At 36.4% G+C, this 24,101-nt stretch overlaps 2 protein-coding genes and 2 long non-coding RNA genes across 5 annotated transcripts; 2 read left to right on the top strand and 2 right to left on the bottom strand.

The window, feature by feature from the left end:
* Window positions 1–7,190: 7,190 nt before the first annotated feature.
* On the bottom strand, window positions 7,191–9,431 carry LOC131311192 (UPF0481 protein At3g47200-like). Its single transcript, XM_058338540.1, has 2 exons — window positions 8,679–9,431; window positions 7,191–8,017 (listed from the first exon to the last, which is right to left on the bottom strand). The coding sequence occupies exons 1-2, from the start codon at window positions 9,270–9,272 to the stop codon at window positions 7,364–7,366; spliced, it is 1,248 nt and encodes a 415-aa protein (XP_058194523.1). The 5' UTR covers window positions 9,273–9,431; the 3' UTR covers window positions 7,191–7,363.
* Window positions 9,432–12,952: 3,521 nt separating this feature from the next.
* LOC131311193 (uncharacterized) lies at window positions 12,953–14,679 on the top strand. The gene is made up of 3 exons (XR_009195438.1): window positions 12,953–13,015; window positions 14,174–14,265; window positions 14,372–14,679. It is a non-coding gene; the product is annotated as an uncharacterized LOC131311193 (long non-coding RNA).
* A 1,760-nt stretch (window positions 14,680–16,439) lies between these two features.
* Window positions 16,440–17,465, top strand: LOC131311191 (vicilin-like seed storage protein At2g18540). The gene is made up of 2 exons (XM_058338539.1): window positions 16,440–16,907; window positions 17,007–17,465. Exon 2 carries the CDS (start codon window positions 17,048–17,050, stop codon window positions 17,438–17,440), a length of 393 nt encoding a protein of 130 aa, XP_058194522.1. The 5' UTR covers window positions 16,440–16,907; window positions 17,007–17,047; the 3' UTR covers window positions 17,441–17,465.
* A 4,967-nt stretch (window positions 17,466–22,432) lies between these two features.
* LOC131311195 (uncharacterized) lies at window positions 22,433–23,653 on the bottom strand. Of its 2 annotated transcripts, XR_009195441.1 has the most exons (3): window positions 23,460–23,653; window positions 22,762–23,054; window positions 22,433–22,664 (listed from the first exon to the last, which is right to left on the bottom strand). It is a non-coding gene; the product is annotated as an uncharacterized LOC131311195 (long non-coding RNA). The 2 variants fall into 2 exon arrangements; XR_009195440.1 differs by lacking the exon at window positions 23,460–23,653 and having other exon boundaries at window positions 22,762–23,165.
* Window positions 23,654–24,101: the final 448 nt, after the last annotated feature.

Genomic DNA, 24,101 nt, shown 5'->3' with positions numbered 1-24,101 from the left:
AACTCACGAAAATCCAAAAACCATAGCTGCCACATCCAAGGGAGGGACAAGTTCAGAAACGCTCAGCAAAATAGCGTTTTTTTTAGTACAAGACACAATGTTTGTGGGGTCCATATACAGTGCAGTGCGTCTATAACTTGTCAGGTTGCAAGCTTTCTAAATTACTCCATCCGTCCAATTTGTTGGTCCTCTTTGAGAGTGCGCGTCATTTTTCAATTTATTACTATCTTACCATCTATAATCTTTTAATTAGGTGATTTTAAAATTTTGATATAAAAGAGCTCATTGAGATCTATCAAATACGATCTATATTTGATATATATAAAATACATTATAGATTAAGAGATATAGCCAATTTTTTTGAGACTTCCAAAAAGGGAAAGAGGATCAAAAATTTGGGACAGACAGAGTATATAAGAAGCAAGTAAATCATTTAATTCGGTGTGTAATGGAACTCGAAAAAGAATGGGATAAAATTACATCACAAGAAGAAAATTGAACTATTGAGTGAATTTTGCCTCGATTTAAGTTGGATCCCAAGCGAAATGAATTACGATTGGACCAAAATGTCTGAACTGTATTGAAATTAACAGCAGCAACAACAAGAAGAAGATCGAAGAAGTGGTGTAGCAAAAATGTGCAAGTAATATCGATTCCGTATTCGTTTCTTGCAAAGATCGACTAAATGTACTGGTGATGATCACTATTACAACATACGGAGTATATTCTAACTTCTAAGAAACATTTAAGTATATATGTTGGTTAGAAAGCTTGAAGGAATAAAGCGCTTTTGTTACTGAAGTGCAAAGAATAATCTGTTCCAGAACGATAAATAAGTACTTATTTTTTAAAAAGGTAATTTCAGGCTCAAAAATCATGTGGTTACGCAGATAATTTTTCTATCATTATGGATTTTAGTTGATAGATCTCATTGAGATCTTTAATAAGGTGCAAAAAAAATTTGAAAAATTATTTTTTATTTACATTATTTTTGAGTTTGAAAATGTAAAATAAACTGCTTATTTTTTAAAAAAGTTTCTAAAACGGGACCTAATTAAAGAGGTAAATGCAAGAAGAGATGAAAAAGCGCGCATGCACGTGCACTTCCATGACTACTTTATTCTGGTTGTTCATAGACGCATGCACCGCACATCTAATTTTTGTAGCAATAAGAACTCTACCCGCCCGCCCATACTTCTTTTTCACAAATTAGAGTGATGTGTTGGTGTCATTTTTGAAATTTAAGTCACGTACCTTGCTGTAAAAGGGGGGGTCGGATCCCGCCAAGTTGCTCCGAATCAGTTTGGTCAAGTTTTTTGTATTCAGGCAAAAATGTGTTGGATGATTCAGATTTGTTCGGATAAATTTTTATTACAACATATCTAAAACACCCCTAACAAGTCTTTTGGACGGCCGGCCAGATGCAAAAAACATGACCAAATTGGTCCGGAGCGACTGGATGGGATCCTTCCCCTGTAAAACAAGCACAAGCTTTGCGTCATTATTCTTTGTTTCTAGAGCTCTCCTATTTGTCATCACCAAATTTCGAGCTCATAGTTTCGAATCTCAGCACCAACCAATTCGAAAATCTCGAGATCACACAAACTCTGTCGAGTTGTTATCTGTTGGGTTAGTAGACTTGCCTTGTTTTGCTGTATGTAACAAAGCCCAATTTTTTAGTTTTGTTTTTACTCAAAAAATATTTGAGTTTGAAGTTTTGTGTCGGCAAACTTTTGTGCATTATTAGTTCCTCTCGTCCTGATAATTCGTGAAAGTAAAAAATTATGACTTCTACCCAAGTATTTTTGGAAATATTCAAGATAAAGCCCAAAGTTCAATTTGGCAGAAGTAAAAAAAAAAAAATTTACTTTTCCGATTCCTCTTATCGAGGCTAATCGATAATCAATAAAAGTTTGGTACAAAACTAACAAACAAAAAAAATATTTCAACGCCTAAAATTCCAAAAAAAAAACTAAGGAGAACAAGACATAATTAGAATCTTTTTTATTGGTAAACACTACACTTAAAGGGAGCGATCTTTGATATATAAACAATTTACTAGTAGGAGAGAAACTTATTTACGGCTGAGCTGTGAATTTGTTTTGTAGACGGTTTGGGTGCGGTCATCCAAAAATGTTATAGACGGTTCGGGTGTCAATGATAAAACAAAAATCATTTATTGTTGATTTTGTTTTGTATCTTAACCGCCCTATCTTGACAAATTACTACCCCCACAAAAATCATACTAGAACAAAAGGAAAAGTAAAGAAAGACTAGTTTAGCGCAGTGTCTTGATGACATCACTTGGGTGTTGTCACGTGAATGATATCATCACCAATTCTTTACTAAGAAGGAAGTGGCAGAATCGGCAAACTTGACGCGGTGGAGCTGCTCCACAATCTCTTGAGTGATGTCACCTCCGGACCTTGGAGATAGGTCGAGCAAGGGGGAAGTTGAATCATCTGACGGTCATAGTTTAATGGTTAATGTGACCAAAAGTTTCTTGAAAACGAGATTCTTAGATTTCACGTATGATAAGTGATTAGATAAAAAATCAAAGGCATTTACTAATTTCTCTCTAAAATTTGATTTTAGCGGCATTAAATAACTGCCATAATAGCTCCCAAACTGCCGATAAAAGTATTTCCGGCCGTAATAATGTCAGAATTTATACCACCATCAAAGTAAGTGTTGGGAAAGAAAAAACGGCGGTAATCTAGTAATCTACTGCCAGTAAAAGTTCCATACTACCAACACTATAACCGCCGATAAAGGTTTGAGAAAAAAAATCATAATGCTGAGATTCAAACCCGCAACTCTTTTAATAGTACCCAAGCACTTAACATGTCATGACCCGCTATCCTTAGACCCCTTATAAGGGAATCACGGCCCGTGACCGGCCAACAAGGCCTTCTTACATAACCAAATGAGCTCAGAAAAAGTGCTCTAAATAAAAAAAAAATGAACATTTGCAGAAGCGATTAAGAAAACTTTACTAATTTATGAGGTCTATTGATAAAAGTAACCATAAACAAGTTTAAGCAAAATGAACACAACCCATTTGGTCTAGAGCATCCATACATTGATAACTTTCATGATATCATAATTACATTAGCATGAACATCCATAGCCTTCCCTAAATTACATAACTTACGTACATCACTTTGCAAAAATTATATACATCCTTGATCAAAAGGGAAACAAGTATAAAACATGTCCAAAAATACAAGTCTTCTTTCTACTTCCATTCTATATGCAAAACGATTCCATGAAGCCCAAACTTGCACAAAACATTGCACCTATAAGCTATTGTACTTCATCACCTGAAATTGGTAATTAAACCGTCAGCTGAAAGCTCAGTGAGTAAAGCTCATACTCTAATTTGGGTTTTGAATATTTAATACATATATAGCACACTAGTTACGAGCATTTAAAAGAAATACAAAAGATATCTTACATGAAAGCAAAAAGTACTCGAACACATTTACATAGTCAATACCGCCAAGCTTATCACACACATACATACTTGACACATATCGGGATCCCGGCCGATTATTGGTACCCATCGGCAAGGGCACCTACCTGGATATTATGGAACCCTCCAGGAAGGCACATACTGGATATTATAGAACCCTCCAAAAAGGCACATAATGCTGGCTATTATGGAATCCACCAGCGGGCACATACGGTAAAGCAAGGGCAAGACATACATACTTCGTAAAATAAAACTTGTAACATACATACTTCGAACATCTTAGGAAATACATTAAGGAACATTTTCATTATAGCATAGCACTCAAAACACTTAAATATATCACTTCATAACATAGAAAATCAAGTCACACTTCATAGAAAAAAAGAGTTCATAAAATTTCTCAATTCAAAGTATGAGGTTACTCACTTCCTTTGTACTTCAAGTAAACATCAACTTGTATCCCTTATATCCTTCTCTTGTTTACCAAATCCGACATATGTATATGAACATACATCATTTACACAAAGAACTCCTTAAACGATGCACATGGATGATTCCCTAAAAAGAATGACAAGTTAACCATGACCTGCTCCAATAATTCTTGAGGATAAACCACAATGAACTAGGTCTCGAAAATTTTAATGCATAGAGGGGACTTATATGCACATGGTATCAAATTTTCTTGAGAATTTACGTGGCCAAGAACTTCCCTTACAAATTTGAAGTACAAGGAACGAAACTGCAGAATTCAGCACAGTCCAAAACAGAACGCAGCTTAGTAAACGAATTGTTTAAAATTATTTTGTTTGATTTTTACTCTAATTTTTGGACACAATACAATAGACACATATGGGTACCGCACATAAAAATTTCAGAAAATAACGTGATGAGAAACTGGGTCAAACACACCAATAACTGAAGGCCAAAACAGAGATTCAGCAATAGCAGTAAAACAGAGTGCAGTCTAGTACGAGATTTTTCTAGACTTCGTTTTAACGAATATTAATCCCAAATTTTTATACACCATTTTAGACTCATTGAGGAACATCCCATAAAAATTTAGTAATTTTTGAAGATGATTTACTAGGACTAAAAATTCGTGGCTTAGAGTACAAATTCCAGTAAATTTCTGGACAGATTTCTCTTCAAACTCATTACAAGAAAACTTACCTCTTTTAGGTTTAAACCATGGATTGAGAGAGCTTCAAACATTTGGGTGAGAGATAGATTTGAGATTGAATCTTGCTCCAAGAACTTGATTAATTGAACCCTAGAACCAAAACCCTAGAAGTAGAAGATGGGGGGAACTTCTTAATTTTTTTCTTGAGAGGAGTGAGAGAGGAAGTGGACGTTGGAAGAATGAGGGTGTTGAAAAATGTATGCATAATAATTTGAGAAAAATTATATGTATTACATTTATATATTTATTTTGATGAATGTTGAAAAAAATGATATTATGATGTTTCGGCAAATGCTAATCTTTCGAAAAGTCTTTTTTGGACTAAATATTTTAGGCCTTGGAACATTGCATAAAGTCTCTTGGATTCAAAGTTCAAATCTTACAAAGACTTAATGAGCTCGATACATGCTTTAACGGATTTATTTAGATAAAATTTTGAGCCACAGGTTGACGAATCGGCTGACAGGCCGGCTGTCTGAACACAGAGCTGTGACAACTGGAGACCATCGGATAACCGGCCGGCCGACCACCCGGACGACCACTCTGTCAACCGGCCAGTGTAAAATGGCCTCCAACGGCTAGCTCCAACGGCTAGTTCCAACGGCTCAACTCTCCAACGGTTCCATCACTTTACAAACGGCTAGTAGGAGATTGAAAGGCTATATATGGGTTCAAGAACTCATTGATGAGTGGGGATTCAAGCTACAACTTTCATATCACCCCAAGCAAATTCTTCAAAAATCAAGCCAACACTTTCATATCTATCTTGAGAGAAATTTTGTATAAGTTGAGAGCTTTCACTTTCATATCTACCTTGTGAGGTTATTGTTATTTGAGAGCTTCAAATTTCTCCACATACTTGTAATTCTTAAGTGAGTGTTTGAGTCAAACACTTGAAAGCTTAGAAGACCAAATTCGGGTTGGAATTTGGGTGTTATTGTTTTTGAGAGGTTTTCGGAGAAAACTCTTGCGGTTGCACTAGCTCATCGGGAAAGCTAGGGGATAAGGTCGTTGTAAGCACCCGCAAGTCTTACTGCTACAATCTTTTTGAAGATTAAAGAAACCTTCAAGTAGTTGCTTGAGGAAAAGTGGACTAGACCGGACCCTGGACAAATTCGGGCCGAACCACTATAAACGGGTTCTATCTCTCTAACTCTCTCTCTTTTACTTGCTCATATTATCTTGGATATATTTGTTAGAGATTATTAAGCAACCCGATTCACCCCCTCTAGGTTGCAATTTTTGGGTAACAGAGGAGGTGGGAGCTGATATTTTTTTCTTCCTCTACGTCTGGATTTTTCTAGAAAAAGGGTGGTTTAATTATCAAATGAACCCTCACATAACATTTTCTTCAAATAAGGACCCAATAATATTTTCACATTGGTCCATAATCTTGTTTTATGAATCTCTATATTTTGTCTTAGAAAATTTAACTCATAACACATAAATCATATACATGACATATAATTTAAACATAATTCGTTTGTGTCTCATAGCCCATAAATGACACGTAAGCACTTAAAACCACATAATTTAATAGCTATGATTAACTTATACTTAAACAAGCATGAATAACATAATTAAACACCTTGGATGTCACATAACAACTGAGCTACATAAATAAAAGTTTTTTCTTTTATTAAGAAAATAATGATAATTGATTGATAGTTGCCCGCAAAATTGAGCTACATAAAGTTATAATCATTGATTGATAGTTGCCTTTGTCGGCGGTTTCACGTTCCCGCCGTTATTAGTGACATTTATCAGTGGTTTTTAAAACCCGTTCACCATGCACCCACCTTGTCCATCGCCGTAGCCTCCGTCACCTCTAACTGCGCTAATTCCAATTACCCAAAAAACAAAAAAATTTCATCTTAACGAAAATTTAAAAAGAACGTAAATCTACACCGTCTATAATCGAAAAATGGTTCATTTCTTTTTGGTCCCCACAAAATCCCGTTTAACCGGGAAACTTTGAAATTTTTTTAGATTGTTCGGACCCAAGGTACCAATTAAATTATAATTGATTCGGTGTGCGCGCAATGACAAAACGAAATTGGTTCTTTTCTCATTAGTTGACAAAATTCAATTCAATCAACAAATTGCGAAAGTTTTCATAAGTTTGCGACAAGACATGATGCCCTAGTCCTAGCTAGGTTACCTTCGCGATGTTTACATGTTTCTTTCTCAGGTAATTAGCTACCATACAAGTAGTGAAATTTGTACAAATCATGTAGAAAATGGTACGATGCCACAAATAATGATTCATTTAGCTTGACAAATTTTTTTGTGTTTATTTCTAGACAATACTCCTTACGTTGGAAGTCGAACATACGACAATCACAATAAAATATATTCTCATAAATGAATGATTTGGATTAACCGGAAACCACTTGATAATTTCATTCTTCTTATTTCCCAGCCTCAGGAAACACTTTATTGAACACACCACACGCGTTAATAGACTCACAAACGGTCCTTATTTTGAAAGCAAGCAATCAAAGTAAATGCAAATTAGACAAGTCGATGGGGAGGCGGACGTCTTGGATCTGCATAAGGCATAGGAGGAGACCAAAGTCGGAGAATCATTTGGATGGCCAGATGGTGAATATTGTTTGCAGTAAAGTGAGGACGAAAAGCAAGATAGCCGCTGCCAAAGAGAAAATCGACCAAGGACTCCTAAAATACGTGTGCTTGAGATTGGCCAGTCAAGCGCGCCACTTGCTCGACCAATGCTTGCAGTACTTATCAACCCTCATATGCACCAAGTCCAGGCTGCTAGCCGGGTCGAGTGTTGCATCCTTAGCAATGGAATTAAAGAATTCGGCCACTGCTTTGTCGCTGCTGATGGCATTCTGGATGATGCCTTTGACGTGCAGGAGGCTGACGTTTTTGGCAATACCAATAATGATGCTGTCCATGAAAAAGATGTAAGCGGTGACCGCATTCCCGACCCCAACATGTAACCGCTCGAAAGCGATGAGGTTCAAAAACATAGACTCGGTAGTGTCGTCTACCACGATGGGTGGGAGCCTCAGCTTTCCGCCTTCGAAGGTGATGTCTAAGAGGCTTTGGCTTTTGCTTTTCTTGAAACTAATTCCGGCAGCGTGCATCTCCATTGCAGACCGCCGGATGATCTCGTCGCCTGCACCGGCTTCATGGGCCATTCTGCTGCATAGATTCCAATTCCACCAGCTTTTCGTCTGGTGGCCGGTTTTTGCCTTGCGGGTGTCTGGCCAAAGGAGGATCTTTCTGTGCACGTCGAGTAAGTGCAAGCATTTACCCATGCTGGGGTACGCTGCGAACCGGGTGTTGCCGCAGCAAAACTGGAGAATGAGCTTGTTCACAAATTCCTCATCTTGCTGCCCAAGCATGTAGTTAAAATCAAGTACACAACTTTAGTATAATTTTGTTCTTAAGGTCAGAATAGTCTAGAAAAATGACTTAATTTATATGATCAACTTGTATATTTTCCTATATGATTCAAGACTCTGCCGCGTTCCTGTTATGGCTGAGCCCATCTCGTTCTCACTTTGATGGTCGCAATGTTTCAATTGAAAACTCGTCCCGAACATCAAAGATCATGTTGATCATATACAAGCACTATCTGATCGCAACACAATTTACTTGACGTAAATGGGTTTTGATTTGGTGTACCAGTATACAATTTTTCAAAATAATGTTCCGAACTTATTTAGAATGATATCTGATCAATATGATTCTTTATTGAAGGTTTGATATAATGAGGGACTCTAAAAATGAATGTTTCCGATCATCCAAATGAGCTCGGATGAGAGGATGCTCTTCCTTTATTTTGATAACTCCAGTGTCAAGGCTAGTTTATGCTCCACTAAGAGATTTCGAATTTGAGATTTTAGGTGAGACCAAATTCCTAAATTCCAGATGTTGACGATCAGACCAGATTAGTTCTTATGTTGTACAATGCAAAAATTTAGAAGGAGATCAATCAACCTAAATTCTAAGACAAACAACATAAAGAGAATTAGACATAAGATGATAGACCTTAGTTTCCTCATCAAGAAGCGTGGTGAGAAGAAGCATAGGGAGTTGATTTTCAAGCATAAGCATGTCCCGTCTAATAGAAGGCACAATGTGGAGCTTCCCATGATTACTAATGATTGGATCATTGGCAACATAATCATTCACTGTCTGTGTACTTTTTTGATCGACTGTCTGCGTATTGTTACGCAGTACCTCAAGCATAAAACAGCCGTCAAGAATCATCATTCGCAAGAACTTGTCAGTGTCTCTCTCCCAAACAAGATTGAGCAACTCATAAGAGTCTTTTAGACTCTGAGCAACTTCGGCCAGAGCGTTGAGGTAGGACTCGAGAGGCCTGTAGGATCTCTTGAGAAAATGGAGGAGAGCGCGGTGCTTGTGCTCCTCCATCGGCTTCAACTGATACTCGTCATGATGGTAAGGCCCAAACGAGACAAACTGAGGCCTGTAGGCTTTCATGTTTTGGTATGTGACGACGGACTCCGGAACTCTGTATATGAAACTCTTGTCCCAGTGATGCTTTTCTACGGTTCGGATAGTGTCCATTCGCTGCAATTCATCCTTTATTGTCTCCACCCAATCATCCTTTCTTGCCATTTCTTTCCCTACTGTTACTACCCAGTCATCCCCTTCTGTTATTTCCTCCTTAACTAGCTACCAAACAATCCACTCCAATCCGCCCTATATATAGAGTTCTAGCTGGTCTAAGAGTACAAGATAACTTCAGCATCTTGTTTCCTTTTTCTTTTTCTATCTCACCCACTTGACGGACCCGGGAGCCTTGTAGTGAGCAAAAGTCACCACAGGGTGTAGTGAGTTATCTCAGCCATCTATTTAAGCAATCAACGATCTAGATTTAAAACAAGCTCTTTTTTCACAGAAGAAAATACTCTTCCGCCGATCAAGGATTTTGTTTTAAATCCGTACCGTTGAAAACAATTTTGGATGGACGGCTATGATTGCTCACTATAGCTTGTAGTGACTTTGCTCACTGTACAGAGCCCCAGATCCCTCACTCAACATTCAAGTCATGGACTTGAAAGGGATTCTTTCGGTGCCTTCTTCTAAATCCTGCAACGAGATGTTCATTCCCCGCAAATTTGTTTTTTGATCATTCGAGAATGCCTAAAGGGCTGCAAAGCGAAATCAAAGATCAAAATAGACAAAGGAAAATGGGGGAGAAGCCACCCAGTTCAATGGGCCGGAGAGACCCTCTCAGAACCATACAAGCCATGGCATGAGCCATCTTGCTTGCGGCATGTCGAGACTCGAACCCAGCAAGAAAAACACTCCATTCCTCTAAGCAAACTCACGAAAATCCAAAACCATTGCTGCTACATCCAATCCAAGGGAGGGGCAAGTTCGGATACGCCTAGCAGAAGAGTTTTTTTTTAGTGGGAGGTTTTTTAGTACGTGACACAATGTTTGTGGGCTCCAAATACAGTGCAGTGTGTCAACTAAATTGTTAGGTTGCAAACTTTCTAAATTATGATGCAAGTAGACGTATTTAGTTTGGTGTAATGAAACTCGAAAAAGAAAAACGGGAAAAAAGCTTAACATAAGTAAAATTAAAGTGGAAAATTGAACTATTGAGTGAATTTTGCCTTGGTCTAAGTCGGATTAATTTCAAGCGAATTGAATTACGATTTGACCCAAAATGCAGAGTACTGGTATTGAAATTAAGCAAAAAGAAAAATGGTGTAGCAAATAAGTGCAAGTAATATATTGATTCCGTATTCGTTTCTTGCAAAGACAAAATGTATTTGTCATCATTGTTACTACAACATATATATTCTTAGTAACATTGAAGTTTTTTAGTCTAACAAATAATGTTGAAGGAATAAAGTGCTTTTGTTAATTGTTATTGAAGTTCAAAGGATAAATTAAAGATGTAAATGTTAAAACAGATGCAAAGCACCTGTTTGCACTTCCCGGAGTTTATTCTGTTGTTCATATATACATGCACCGTACCACACATCTTATTTTTGTAGTAGTAATTAGAAGTACTCTACACAATTTAGAGTGATGTGTTAGTGTCATTTTTTAAATTTAAGTCAGCTTGCTGTAAAACGAGCACAAGCTTCGCGCCATTATATATGTTTTCTTTGTTTCTAGAGCTTTCTAATTCCTCTCGTTGAGACGAATCAATCTCATAAAAATTTAGCACAAAACTAACAAAGAGTAAAAAAAAAAAAATTGAACGCCTAAAAAGTCCAAAAAACTAAGGAGAACAAGGCATAATTATAATCTTTTTCATTTGTAAACACTACACTCAAAAGGAAGAGATCGATGATATATAATCACTTTACTACAGTAGTAGTTAAGATTAAGATACTACGAGCACTTTAGCATTAGCCATCGATCTCTCTTTTTAACTTTTGGTTTCTAAGGTTTGTCATGGGCGATTTAAGATATACAAAACAAAACAAAACAAAATCAGCATCCAAGCACACACTACTCCACAAAAATCATACTCCGCGCGTACTAACAAAAGGAAAAGTAAAAGAAACGCTAATTTTATATAACAGTGTCTTGATGTCATGTGGATGACATCATTACCAATTCTTTGCCAAGTAGAGAGTGGCAGAATCCGCAAACTGCATAGTTTGGCGATGGACTTGAAAATATTTCTAAAACCCTACTAGGTCTTACCCAGCTCGATCGGGTAAGAGTCAAGTACATATGTGTTTTGTGTGTATATATATATACATACATACATTCAAGTAATTTAGACTCTATTGCTCTTGAATTTGTGTTTGGGAAATAAAATGTTCTCTCACACAATTTGTGCTTGAGAGTGTTGTAAATATATAAGAGAATCTGTTACAATGAATACGCATGGAAGTACATTTGAATTTGAATATCTAACAATCATTATCTCAACACTGAATAATTATCTCAACTGATAATCTTGGAGCCATGTATTTATCTGCTAATCCGGTATTTCATGCTCGATCAAAACATGTCGAGATTGATTTTCACTTTGTGCGTGATAAAGTGGCTCGCAAAGAACTCCAAGTTCAGTTTATATCCTCCAAGGATCAAGTAGCTGATATATTTACCAAGGACCTACCTACATCCTCTTTTCAGTTTCTACGTGACAAGCTGCAGATCCATCCATTGGATTCTCCATCTTGATGGTTGTCTTCAGGCCTCCCTCTACCTGCCCCTACCATGGGGGGCAGAACAAGAATAACAGTAGTAGTAGAAACAAAACTAGTACAGTAAGATAGGACCATCTACAATGCAGAGGCCATGGGAACTCGACTTGCTCCCATGGCATATTTCACCATTTTATTGCATTAAGGTATTTCCAGCTTTTATGCATGCTCATCAGCAAATGACAGATCATTCAAATCATGGTTTCACTTATACAAATAGAAACGGAAAACAAATCAAAGAAGAATTCAAGCAAATACATAACTGCATACGTACCAAAAAAAAAAAACATAATTGCGGAAACTAAATACATAGATTTCAAGCCCTTGTCCCAGTTACTTCAATCTACATTAACGTTATTCTAAAAACCCAAATCCTTAGATCATTATTGCATTAAGGTATTTCCAGTCTTGTCCTAAGCCTCCTATAATTATGGTTTGACCATAACATTTGGCCTAATATCGAAGATGGTTTTGATGCTGGTGAATCATTTGTTTGCTGCTGCTGCCTACCTTTGATGATACAAATTTTGCTTGCTAGTGATATCATTTGAAATGTTGTTCTCTGCTTCTGATGCTGCAAATACCCTTGCTGATGCGCATAGCTAGTTTCTTTAGTCTATTGATTTTTTCTATCATGGATCAATTAGTAAACTGTTGTTGTTTGTTACTACTACTGCTTGTTGGCATTTCCCTTGCTCCCCATGATTGCTGGTGCTACTAAAAATCAAGTTCAAATGAGCTTGTTGGTGTTATCTAATGCCATTACCTACTGCCCTAGGTCCCTTGATGCTGCTAGTGCTGATTAGAAGTGATACTTTCTTGTGCTATCCTACCTCCAAAGCTACTTTTACCTGGATTTTCGACTCTCACAAGTGCTGATTCTCGTGCTGGTGCTACTTTAATTATGATAGTGCTTGGGATTGTTGTTATCTCCTAATAATTTCTTGTTGAATGTATTTTTTTTTTCCTTTTTTCCTTTTTCTTTCTAGCTCTCTCCGTGTTTCAAGATTTCCTTGTAACTAGTGTTTTTCTTCCTCAATGTAACCTTTGTCAAGTTCTAATAAAATTTTTGTGGCGGATAAAAAAATTCTCATTTTTATGATATTGGCCACAACTCCAAGATTGGAAGATGCTCGCATATTGGAACAAATCCACCACAACTCCAAGATTGGAAGCACAGTTAGATTTTCTCCTTTTTGATTATGCTTATGGCGATGTTGAGAAAGAGATAATAAATAGAACTTTTGCATGGGCTGCCCATCAATCAAACAAAGGAAAGAGTGTAATTGTTTAACAGGGAAAAACTTGATTCTTCACAAGCTTATCCCCCCAACCCCCCCCCCCCCCCCCCCCCCCCCCCCAAAAAAAAAAAACCCAACCCTATAGTGCTAGTGCTTTGCGCTTTTTCTATTCCATTCCATTCCCCTTGTCAAGTATCAGCTTTGTATGGTTGTGACTTGTGAGGTTTTTTTCTCTTCCATACATATTGGAGAGATAAGGATATGAAGAAGCAAAAAAAGAAGATTAATACACTAGGTGAAAGAAGGATAACAACTAAGGGAAAGAAGGACAAGTTTCCCTTTACGTGTCCAGGAGGTGGAGTGTGTCCAATGACTGCAATAATAATTGGGCAAATTTTCGTAGTCGTCCCTGTAGTTTTACGGTTGTCTCACTTTCGTCCCTCTAGTTTTAAAGTGCTCTAATTTCGTCCCTGTAGTTTGTTTTACGTTCCAAATTGGTAAAATCGTTAACACCGTTAACGAAACTAACGGAAAAAAAAAAGTGTTCCAATTTTCAATCTGTTTGAACCGGCGTAAAGATCTTATTTTTTTGATCATTTTATCCTAAATGGTCGTAATGAAATTTTGGCTCTAAGGCCTTTCAACGATCACCCGAAGACTTCTTATTTAGTTTCAGGGGTCTCTTAGGGTGCTCATTGAAAGACCTTAGAGCCAAATTTCCATTATGACCATCTAAGATAAAATGATCAGAAAAATAAGATATTCGCACCGGTTCAAACGGATTGAAAATTGGAACACTTAATTTTTTTTCCTGTTAGTTTCGTTAACAGTGTTAACGATTTTACCAATTTGGAACGTAAAACAAACTACATGAACGAAATTAGAGCACTTTGAAATTAGAGGGGCGACAGTGAGACAATCGTAAAACTACAGGGATGACTACGAAAATTTGCTCATAATAATTTATCTACTGGTGTGCATTCTTCATGTTATGGTCTATCAGGCCCTAATTTTTTTCCTACAACTTTTTCTTTTTTGTTTAAGCACAATTTTTTTTTCTATTTTGAGTTCTCATGTTTTTAACTTTAACTCTTAGATTGTAAGTGCATGAAGACCATTGTCATGGATGGAGGTAGCCAAGTTAAAGTCCAAGTATGATGAGAAGGGTCAACCTTGGTGATGGATTAGGTAAGCTAACTTCTTTCTTAGGACCTCTAGTTCAAGAGATCAAAGTGGATCCATTTAGGTTTAGTTCATTTAGTGCTATGTTCTAAGTCTCTTATCTTGTATGTAGGCCGATTGGTTGAAAGAGACAGATCGATACTTCGTTTCTTTTTGTTGAAGATGGAGATTGTAATCTTGATACCGTTTGTTGGAAAGCAATTTAAGTTTTTGCATTGATGACTATTTTTGTTGTTGTATCAATACATTTAGCTAGGCAACTTCGTGTTGAGATATTTGTAGGTTATGTTCTCTCTTTGTAAATGCTGTAAGGCTATGGAGGCTAGCTCTCTACTAATTTCCTTCCATTTATGCTTAAGTAGTATTGTTGGATGAAATGTAAGGATAATATGGGAATATAATGGTGTTTCATTTTGGCAATTGGATGTTTGACTATTTGTTTTGGTAGTTCCTTTTTATGCTATTCAAAATGAAATGGTTAGGAAAAGTGCGGGTCATTACCACTACAAGAAATTACACAATTCCCGACTAATTTTCCCGACTAAATTTTATTTAGTCGGCAATAGTTATGAAATTGGCGACTAGCTACTATTTGGTCGGAAAATGGAAAAATATCACCGACTAATTATTTTTTGGTCGCTGAATAACTATTTTTCCCGACTAAAATTATTTTTTAGTCGGTAGGATTGTGGCGCGAAGGAAGGAATTTCGCGGGTGACGGGGGATTTTTTTGGCCGACTAAAGTTTAGTCGGTAATTTATGGAAATAATGCCGACTAAAATAAATTTAGTCGGTAAATTTTTTTTTTGTCCGACTAAAAGTGAATTTAGTCGGGAAATATAATTATTTCTAATTTAATAAAGTAAAAAATGAAATTATATTTTCCGACCAAAATGTATTTTAGTCGAGTAATCTCATTTGATCCGAATTAAAAAATCAAATAATTTCCCAATTGATATATTTAGTCATAGAATATCAATTTTTCCTTTTTTCTAAAAATTTCAATGAAAGAAAATATTTGTTCGAACTACATTGAGCTAGCACGATGCAACCTTTCCGATCACTACTGCTCATTTTTTTTTCCTTTTGAATCATAAGACTCTCATAAAATTTTGGCTCGATCAGGCTTAGGAAACCCCTGTATCGGGACAAAAATTCTTAAATGTAAAGAATTTTGTTGTCCGATTCATTGTCTATCCATGTGCGGTTAACTTTATTCTTGGTATGAATGTTCAAATTCGTATTACGTTAAAGATAGATGATTTCGATCATGAAAAAATACCTCAGGCGGGGCTCGGTTAGTTCACTATAACCCTTAAACGTCTCCGAACACATTAAATGTCTTTCAATAATGTGGTCGCCATTATCAAATGATCTCCGATTTTAGTGACAATTCTATAATAAGTAAGACGTTAAATTCTAACGGTTCAGATCGATCATTATAAAAAATTCTAATTCCTGTACCATAGCCCATCAAATTATAGCTTTATTTTTCTTTTACAATTCTTATTTTCGTTGTCCTTTTTTGTGTTCTTGAATCTGTTAGATGTTGTAGTTCACATTGTCATTGTTCTTGAATCTGTCAGACATCCTACAACCACCCTGTCTTTAAAAGACTGTAGCATTTTATAGGATCAAAGTTGGGTCATGAAACCACCACCATTAGAAAGTAGACTTTCAGTACACCAATATCGATATAGAGTTTGTCCTAAATAGATTTCGAATGACAAAGTTACAACTGTCCAAAGATGCACACTTAGAAACACAACTCTGCAGTTTCTGCAGAACAGCCTGTGATCGAATGCTCATTAAAAATTACATACTCAATCTTTTCCATTAATTCTAACACCAAAATATCACCAATTGATCAGTGTTTAAGACTCATGAGAACCCATAGCCAGTAAGTACATTTAACTATGACAACATTGATGAATAACATAGCTCCAAAACCTGCCCAGATTTCCAGAGTTAACAAACCATTAACTTCAGAACCGAAACTGAGTTTTCCTAGAAGTAACTAAGGCACAAACCTTACATGTTCAGAAAGGTATGTAAGTCTAGTTTCAGAATCAAGAAACGGTGCGTAAAACCGACACCCGAGCAAGAAGTTATGCCCATTTTTCCAACATGTGTCTGTGCTGTCTGCACAGACGCGAATCAGACACCAGTTCAGTCCACGAATTTTGTAGGCCAGAACACTTCGAGTTATTTTCTGAAAATTTAACACGATGCAATAGACTCACAGATGAACCTTCAGGATTTTTTTCAAGAATTTAGAAGATTTCTAGGTACCTTGAATAAATTCGTCAAAACAGGACAGATTATGAACTTGTTCAAACACAGTTATGCATGTTCATCATATACACGAATTCTCTGAAATAAAAACTCAATTCCAACCTCAAAAACCCTCTCCCATGGCTTCAATTCAGAGCATATTAGATGCAGAACATGAAATCTAGCATGGAAACATTGAAGTTATCTCATTCCTTCGATGTATGCATTATTGTCAGTGATTAAAACTAATAGTTATTTGAATATGTTAGGCAGACAAGCCTAATGGAAAGGTGCCAGATTTATGTGAGAGATACCAGGCATCACATACATTGAAAGATGGTGGATGGATCGATCCTCAATGTGAGGAGATACATGTATGTATCTAATATCTGTAGACATTTTGTTTTTTCTTTTTCAATTAGTCTATTCCTTATATTTTTCGTTGTTTCTTTTCTTCTTTTTGCAAACCACAGGCGAGGATGGTGGCCAAGCGAGATGAGGCATCTCAATCAGGATGTCCGCTGACGGACGAAGAACTTTCAAGGATTTGTCTTGGGAAGCAAAGTATTACGTAAGGGGATTTGGGGTTGGCCCGAGGCCCTCATCCTTCTCTTCCCAATCCAGCTCCAACTCAGCACGACAAGAGCTACAAAAAGTCCAATCCGAGATGGAGTTACTTCGTGAGGAGCGACGAAGAGAACGGGAGGAGTATGAAAGGCGGTGGGAGGAGGAGCGAAACCGGCGTGACGAGGAGCAAAGACAACGAGAAGAGCAGCAAAGGCAAAGAGATGAAGAGCTAAGGCTAAGAGATGAGGATCTAAGGCAAAGAGATGAGCAAAGACAACATGAATTTGATGAACTCAAAGCCATGATGATGAGGCAAATGCATGGACGAGACAATGTGTGATTGAGGTGATGGTGGGAAATATTCGGTACGTAATTTCCTCTTTGCTAAGAATTAATGGGTTAACTTTTAATGGGTTGCATATCAATTGTCAACTTCCTTCCTCTTCGCTGTGTTGTTTTACTTTGCTTGCATTTTTGGGATTTGGTGATAGTTGAATACTGTTTTTTGTGGTGGCTATTATGTCTGCTATTGCTTAGTTTAACTGTAGCGTATTTTGATACGACTCCTTGCATTATTATCTATTAGTTTTTGAGTTCCAACTAGAGAACAAAACTTGGGCTTTTGGTGGTGTATCAGTGGAGTCAATGAGGGGACAAATATGGGTTTTGTTTCTAGTTTTTCACAAGTTCGACTGAAATTATTTGTCTTATGCGATTAAACTATGGAAGAGTTTTACCATACATGCATGATGGAAGTGAGTGTGTTATGTTGTGGTGTTTTGTGTGTGCAACGCGGTGCGCGTGTGGGCTGTGGAGATTTGTGAAGTATGGGTGAATGGGACAAGTGTAGGAGAAGTTAGTTACATTATTATTGAATGTGGGATTATGGGATTTGGATGTTTTGGTTTGTTTATGGAACAGAGGAGTTTTGGCGGTTCTGCCATGGGCTAGTTTTACCATACATGCTCATTGTCTAGGGTTTTGAGCTAGTTTTGTGGAACTATTCGGGGGCTAATTAGAGCTAATTTTTTGGGTCGAAGCAGGCTGATTTCGGGCTGTTTGGGACTGGTTTATGGGGCTGGTTCAATGCTGGTTTTTCAGCTGGTTCTGGGCAGCTTTTCCCAGCTATTTCGGGGCGGGGTTGGGCTCTTTTTAGAGCTGTTTTGCAGCTGGTCCGGTGGTGGTTGGTGGGGGTTTCATTGGTGGAGTGATGGAGGTGTAGAAAATGCAAAGAAGGGGGAAGAAAGAGGTGGTAATCTAAGAGTAGAAGATTGGTGAAGAATGAAGAAGACAGATTTTGGGAAAAAAGAGGGGGCTAAATAGTTGTGGGTTAAATGATCAAAAAAAATAAAAAAAATTTGTGGGTTAGTAGTTGTATTAAGAATGTTAAAACATAGGACGGTGATAATGCCATGACGTTTTGTTTAGTGCCACGATCCCTTAACCAAGTCTTCCACTTATGCCCCAAACTTTTCTGTATGTGCTTTCTTCAGCTTCGTCTCCGACTCCAAACCCACTTCTCTATCTAATACAACTCTCTTCTCCCTCATTTTTACTCTCTCATTCCAGTAAATTCCTAGTTTATCTACGATTGTTGAAAAGGGCCATAGATTTGATAGAGAAATCTCGAGATTTGGTTCGCGGCCATTCTTGTATCCAGACTGAACCTTTTGTCCTCGCTTGTTGTATGGACCCATCTGTTACAGATTGATGTCCCTTAATTCATTTCTCTATGACGGTGGTAGTTGTGTGATCTTTGAATTAAGTACACCCATAATATCCATTGCCCAATTCTACATAAATCTACAGGGGGCGATCAATTGAGGGGAAATGGAAAAAATGGGTGGAGGTCTTCATTTTGTTTTAAATAGCTGAAAGTAGTTTATATATGGCTCTGCATATGAACTAGATTCTGCATTTCCAGAATGTGAATCATTGTGTCGGTGATGGAGAGAGAGAGATAGTACATTTGGATTGCTTTGTATTTGCAAATTGGGAGAGAGGAATGAGAGGTGACGACAACGAGACAAACTATCCCTTTCTCTTTGTTATAAGAGGGCATAATAGTCAATCAAAGTTGAATGTCGTGGCAGTAAAAATTAGGTTCGTGGCATTATTGCCACCCAAAACATAAACCATAGTGCATGTAAAGTCAGTAAGTTTGTATGAGGAAGTTGAACAACTGAACTTAGTCACTTGTTTACTCTTTATTTTGCTGTTAGAGGTTTTGAATTCTATACTCATACTCTAGATGCTTAGATTTGCTTAAATGGCTCTCTTCATTCTTATACCCATACTCGAGAAATGTTATTGTATGTGCATGTATCAATATCATGGTGTTCGATTTCTTTTCTTCTCTTGATATACCCTTGTCAAGTTTGTATCAATATCATGGGTCTTATTATTGTGTTTTATTCTTTTCACAGATATTGGAGTATTTGGCCCCTCATTAAGGACTATATATGAAGAAGTTGGATTTTTGCCGTGGATTCTACTGTAATCTAGTTTTCTCGCTGTTGAAATTTTTTATTATTTTGCGCTCTAGGGTTTGGATATGTTATGTTTGATGCTACGTACACTTTTCATGGTACAATTTTTTGTTATTTTGTATTCTGTGAAATTAGATACCGTTTGTTAAGTATTTGGTGAATACCTTTTATTTATGGAAGTTATGAATGAATTGTTCTTGAATTTCAATACTTGATTACAGTAGATTGGTGAATAAATGTTGCTTAATTTAATTTATTGTGAATCACAAAAAATAAAAAATCTAAGCAGATATTAAAATTAGTATTAAAATTTTTAATATTATATTTGCCGACTAAAATAGTTGGTAAAAGATGCCAGTTATAACTGTTAATTGTTTTCACATTTACCGACTAAATTAGTCGGTAATTTATCATTATATTTTCCATATTTTATCAAATATTTGCCGACTAAATAATTAGTCGGTAATTTATTAAAAATTGCCGACTGAATACTTTTTCCGATTAAATGTTTTGTTGGCAATAATTTAAATTTGCCGACTAAATAATTAGTTGGTAATTTATCAAATATTTGCCGACTAAATGATTAGTCGGTGATTTATTAAACATTGCCGACTAAATACTTTTTCCGATTAAATGTTTTGTTGGCAATAATTTAAATTTGCCGACTAAATAATTAGTCAGAAAAAACAATAATTTGCCGACTAAATATGATTTAGTCGGTGATTACCTTTGCTGACCGCAATACCCGACCAAATTTTTTAGTCGGGAATTCCTATTACCGACTAAAATCCTACCTTTTGCCGACTAAATTGTTAGTCGGGAATGGTGTAATTTCTTGTAGTGTACATAGCATGCAGTGAATGCTACTCTCTGCGTCCTTTATTTAGAGTCCAGTATTTCATTTAAGACTGTTCCTTAATAAGTGTCCATTTTGTAAAGTTAGTGGATAAAAATTGGTGCATTTTTCATTTTGTTCCTAAATGTATATTCTATTTTGAAAAGTTAGTGAGTAAAAGTGTAATGATGATGCCAATGAGATTATATATTTTGTTGGCTTATTCGGTTTACATTATTATGTAGGAATTATGTATTTTGTTGGCCTTTTACGTCTCCCCAATGGGACCTATCCTCCTTTCAACCTCAACCGACCTATCCTCCTTTCAACCTCAACCAAGTTTATTTGGGCCAAAAAGGGCAACTAAAAAGATAGAAAAGACTTTCTATTACACTATCATGAAAGACAGTCTATGGTTCCTAAAGACTACACTTTTTATCTTCAACGACCAAATTTTAATTTACCCGAGACCAGTTCCATATCGCCAAAAGGCTACATTCTATGTCTGTATGGACCACATATTTATTGTATAAAGAGCACGTCATATTTTTTGGGAAGTGATAAGTGTGAAAAGTTAGGTGGTGGTTCTTTGAAGCCCAAGACCAAGTCCATATTGCCAAAATGCTACACTCTATGTCTATGTGGACCACATGTTTATTGTATAAAGAGAAAGTCATATTTTTTTGAGAAGTGACAAGTGTGAAAAGTTAGGTGGTGGTTCTTTCAAGACCAAGACGAAGTCTATATTACCAAAAGACTACACTCTTTATCTGTGTGGACCACATGTTTATTGTATAAAGAGCAAGTCATATTTTTTGGGAAGTGACAAGTGTGAAAAGTTAGGTGGTGGTTCTTTGAAGCCCAAGACCAAGTTCATATTGCTAAAAAACTACACTCTTTGTCTATGTGGACCACATGCTTATTGTATAAAGTGCAAGTCATATTTTTTGGTAAGTGATAAGTGTGAAAAGTTTGGTGGTGGTTCTTTCAAGACAAAGACCAAGTCCATATTGCTAAAAGACTACACTCTATGTCTTTGTGGACCACATGTTTATTGTATAAAGAGCAAGTCATATTTTTTAGCAAGTGATAAGTGTGAAAAATTAAGTGGTGGTTCTTTCAAAACAAAGACCAAGCCCATATTGCTAAAAGACTACACTCTATGTCTTTGTTGACCATATGTTTCTTGTATAAAGAGCACGTCATATTTTTTGGCAAGTGATAAGCGTGGAAAGTTAGTTGGTGGTTCTTTCAAGACCAAGTCCATATTGCTAAAAGATTACACTCTATGTCTTTCTAGACCATATGATTTTTGTATAAAGAGCACATCATATTTTTTGGCAAGTGGTAAGCGTTGAAAGTTAGGTGAAGGTTCTTTTAAGACGAAGTCCATATTGCTAAAAGACTACACTGTATGTCTTTGTGGACCATATCTTTATTGTGTAAAGACCACGTCATATTTTTTTGGCAAGTGGTAAGTGTGAAATGTTATAATTAATAACCTGATCTTTTATATATATATTTGTTGGGTAATCCATCTTTAGTATAGGAGGTCTAAAGAAAAATCATGAAAATGGTGAATGGTGTTATGGATAGTTACATCAACTTCCCCTAAAGTTCGCCAACATCTTATTTATATTAGTGAGAAAAACAAAAGTGCCAACATCTTGTTTATATAAGTGGGGTGCGAAAGTGGTATCATGGATAGTTATATCGACTTCCCCTCCAGTTCGCCAATATCTTGTTTATATCATCTGTGTCCATATGTTGTTGGAGTTGCCTTCATCAAGGGGAGATGGCACTGGCGGATTCCAATTGTGACACAACACTGGACAGCTCCCCCAAAAAGCTCTACATGAAAGATTTCCATTGCTGAAATGATCCTATGAAAGATATATTCTATATGTTTAACCATCATCACTACTATTGCGATAACTTGAATACCATTTCATACGACACTCATACAAAAATAACCAAAAATGTCCCAATGACTACTCATTCCTTGGTATCAACAAACTAATAAGCCGGTATCATAAAAATGAGAATGTTAATGCATCTTCACCATAAATTGCATCAGAAATTCCAAAGTATTAAGAAAAGAACTCTATACATGTAGTGATAAAAAATAAAAAAATAAAAAACTAATGTACATCTCTTTCTAGCTAAAAGAAATCTTTCTACTAAAAAAGAATAAGTGCTAGAGAATGATCAACACTGAATTGACCCTTCAACTCTTAGACCTGCAATTCAGAAAGAATGGAAATGGATAAGTGACAACATAATCAAACCACTAACAAGGAAGTTAAAAGATGAACTCCGAAATAGAGCATTACATACCTCAGCAAGGGAGACAACAACATTCAAGTTTAGTTGCAAAGTGGACTTCAATATCTATGCTTATCCTAGTAAAAAATAAACAAGTGCAATTAAGTCTGGTAAGTAAAAATATAACAGAGAAGTTATATACAATAAAGATAGATAGTTGTTAGCTTGAAGTAATCTATAAGAGTCTATACACAACTTAAACATATGCAAAATTACCTTAAAAAAACTGCTCATTACTAGCATATAAGTATCTTTGTTCTGCCGTAAGATCTTCAATGTCTACCTTGTCAGCAAGATAAAGGTACCTACAAATTGAGCAAATTAAGTTTGACACTTATTACACAAAGCATCTTAATATTGAAACACAACATATCTTTTATTGGTTAAAATTGAAAAGTTGGTGGTGAAGTATATAGGAGAGCGAAAAGATTCAACCTCTTTATTAACCTATTTTTCACACCATAGAATTGTCTTGTTTACGCTATGAAAGGCTTATTTGTTGTATTGCCACATTCTTCCATAGTTGACATCCAAAAAATCGCTTGCCAATATGCCAAGTTTGCATCACTCAATAGAGACTTTCACTAGTATTTTTTTTGATTGGTTAATACTTCTAACAAGCAAGAGCCAGCCAATTGTTTGTGAAAGAATAATTAAAGGAATATGACAGGAAGTTAAAAAGATGAGCTTCAAAATAGAGCATCGCATACCTCAACAAAGACATTAACATTCAAGTTAAGCTCCAAATTGGATCTCAAATGCAAATTGGTCATGACGGCAGCATTCAGAAGAGTACTCTTCTCATGCCACATATTAAAGTTCAATTCATAGTTTCAAGGTCCTGCATAAGGTTCCAACCAAGTCTATCAAGATCATCTATAGGTAATGAAAGCTTCGTATGACTATTGTACGGAAAAGAACAAAAGTCTAGAATTATTCATCACCTAGTCTACCTACCTGGTGAATGTTGTTCTAGTTGACTCGTTAGTAAAATGCAAACCCCTCATATTATTCTCCGCAATGACAGCATGGTAAAGAAAATTCTTGATGAAAAATTCTAATTGGGACCTTTAGAGTTTCACCATACACATAATAAATATGTGAAATTAACACCAAAATAGACAAGAACCAGAAATGGTTCTATTTAAAGCTAGGTAGTCCATCTTATTCCTTGGCCATTCCAGTAAGGCCAACCAATTATCATTCCATTTACTTTCAAAATGCTTCAAATTTTCAATCAAACAATGCTACCTTTGTGTAATGGTCATCTACTCATGTCTAAATCCCAATTGCTACTAAAATACCGCCATGCTAAAGCGACTTTTAGTTCTCTATAATTGGACTTTAAATCC

The sequence above is a fragment of the Rhododendron vialii genome, chromosome 12a, assembly GCF_030253575.1.
Source record: "Rhododendron vialii isolate Sample 1 chromosome 12a, ASM3025357v1".
NCBI lineage: Eukaryota > Viridiplantae > Streptophyta > Magnoliopsida > Ericales > Ericaceae > Rhododendron > Rhododendron vialii.
This window is presented reverse-complemented; position numbering and strand designations above follow the sequence as displayed.

Excerpts from the sequence above, each read along its gene's own strand:
- LOC131311192 (XM_058338540.1), bottom strand. The coding sequence starts at position 9,272 with ATGGCAAGAAAGGATGATTGGGTGGAGACAATAAAGGATGAATTGCAG. Across the intron at positions 8,018-8,678 it reads TTCTTGATGAGGAAACTAAG|CAAGATGAGGAATTTGTGAA; the intron begins GTCTATCATCTT and ends ATGCTTGGGCAG.
- LOC131311191 (XM_058338539.1), top strand. The coding sequence starts at position 17,048 with ATGTCCGCTGACGGACGAAGAACTTTCAAGGATTTGTCTTGGGAAGCA.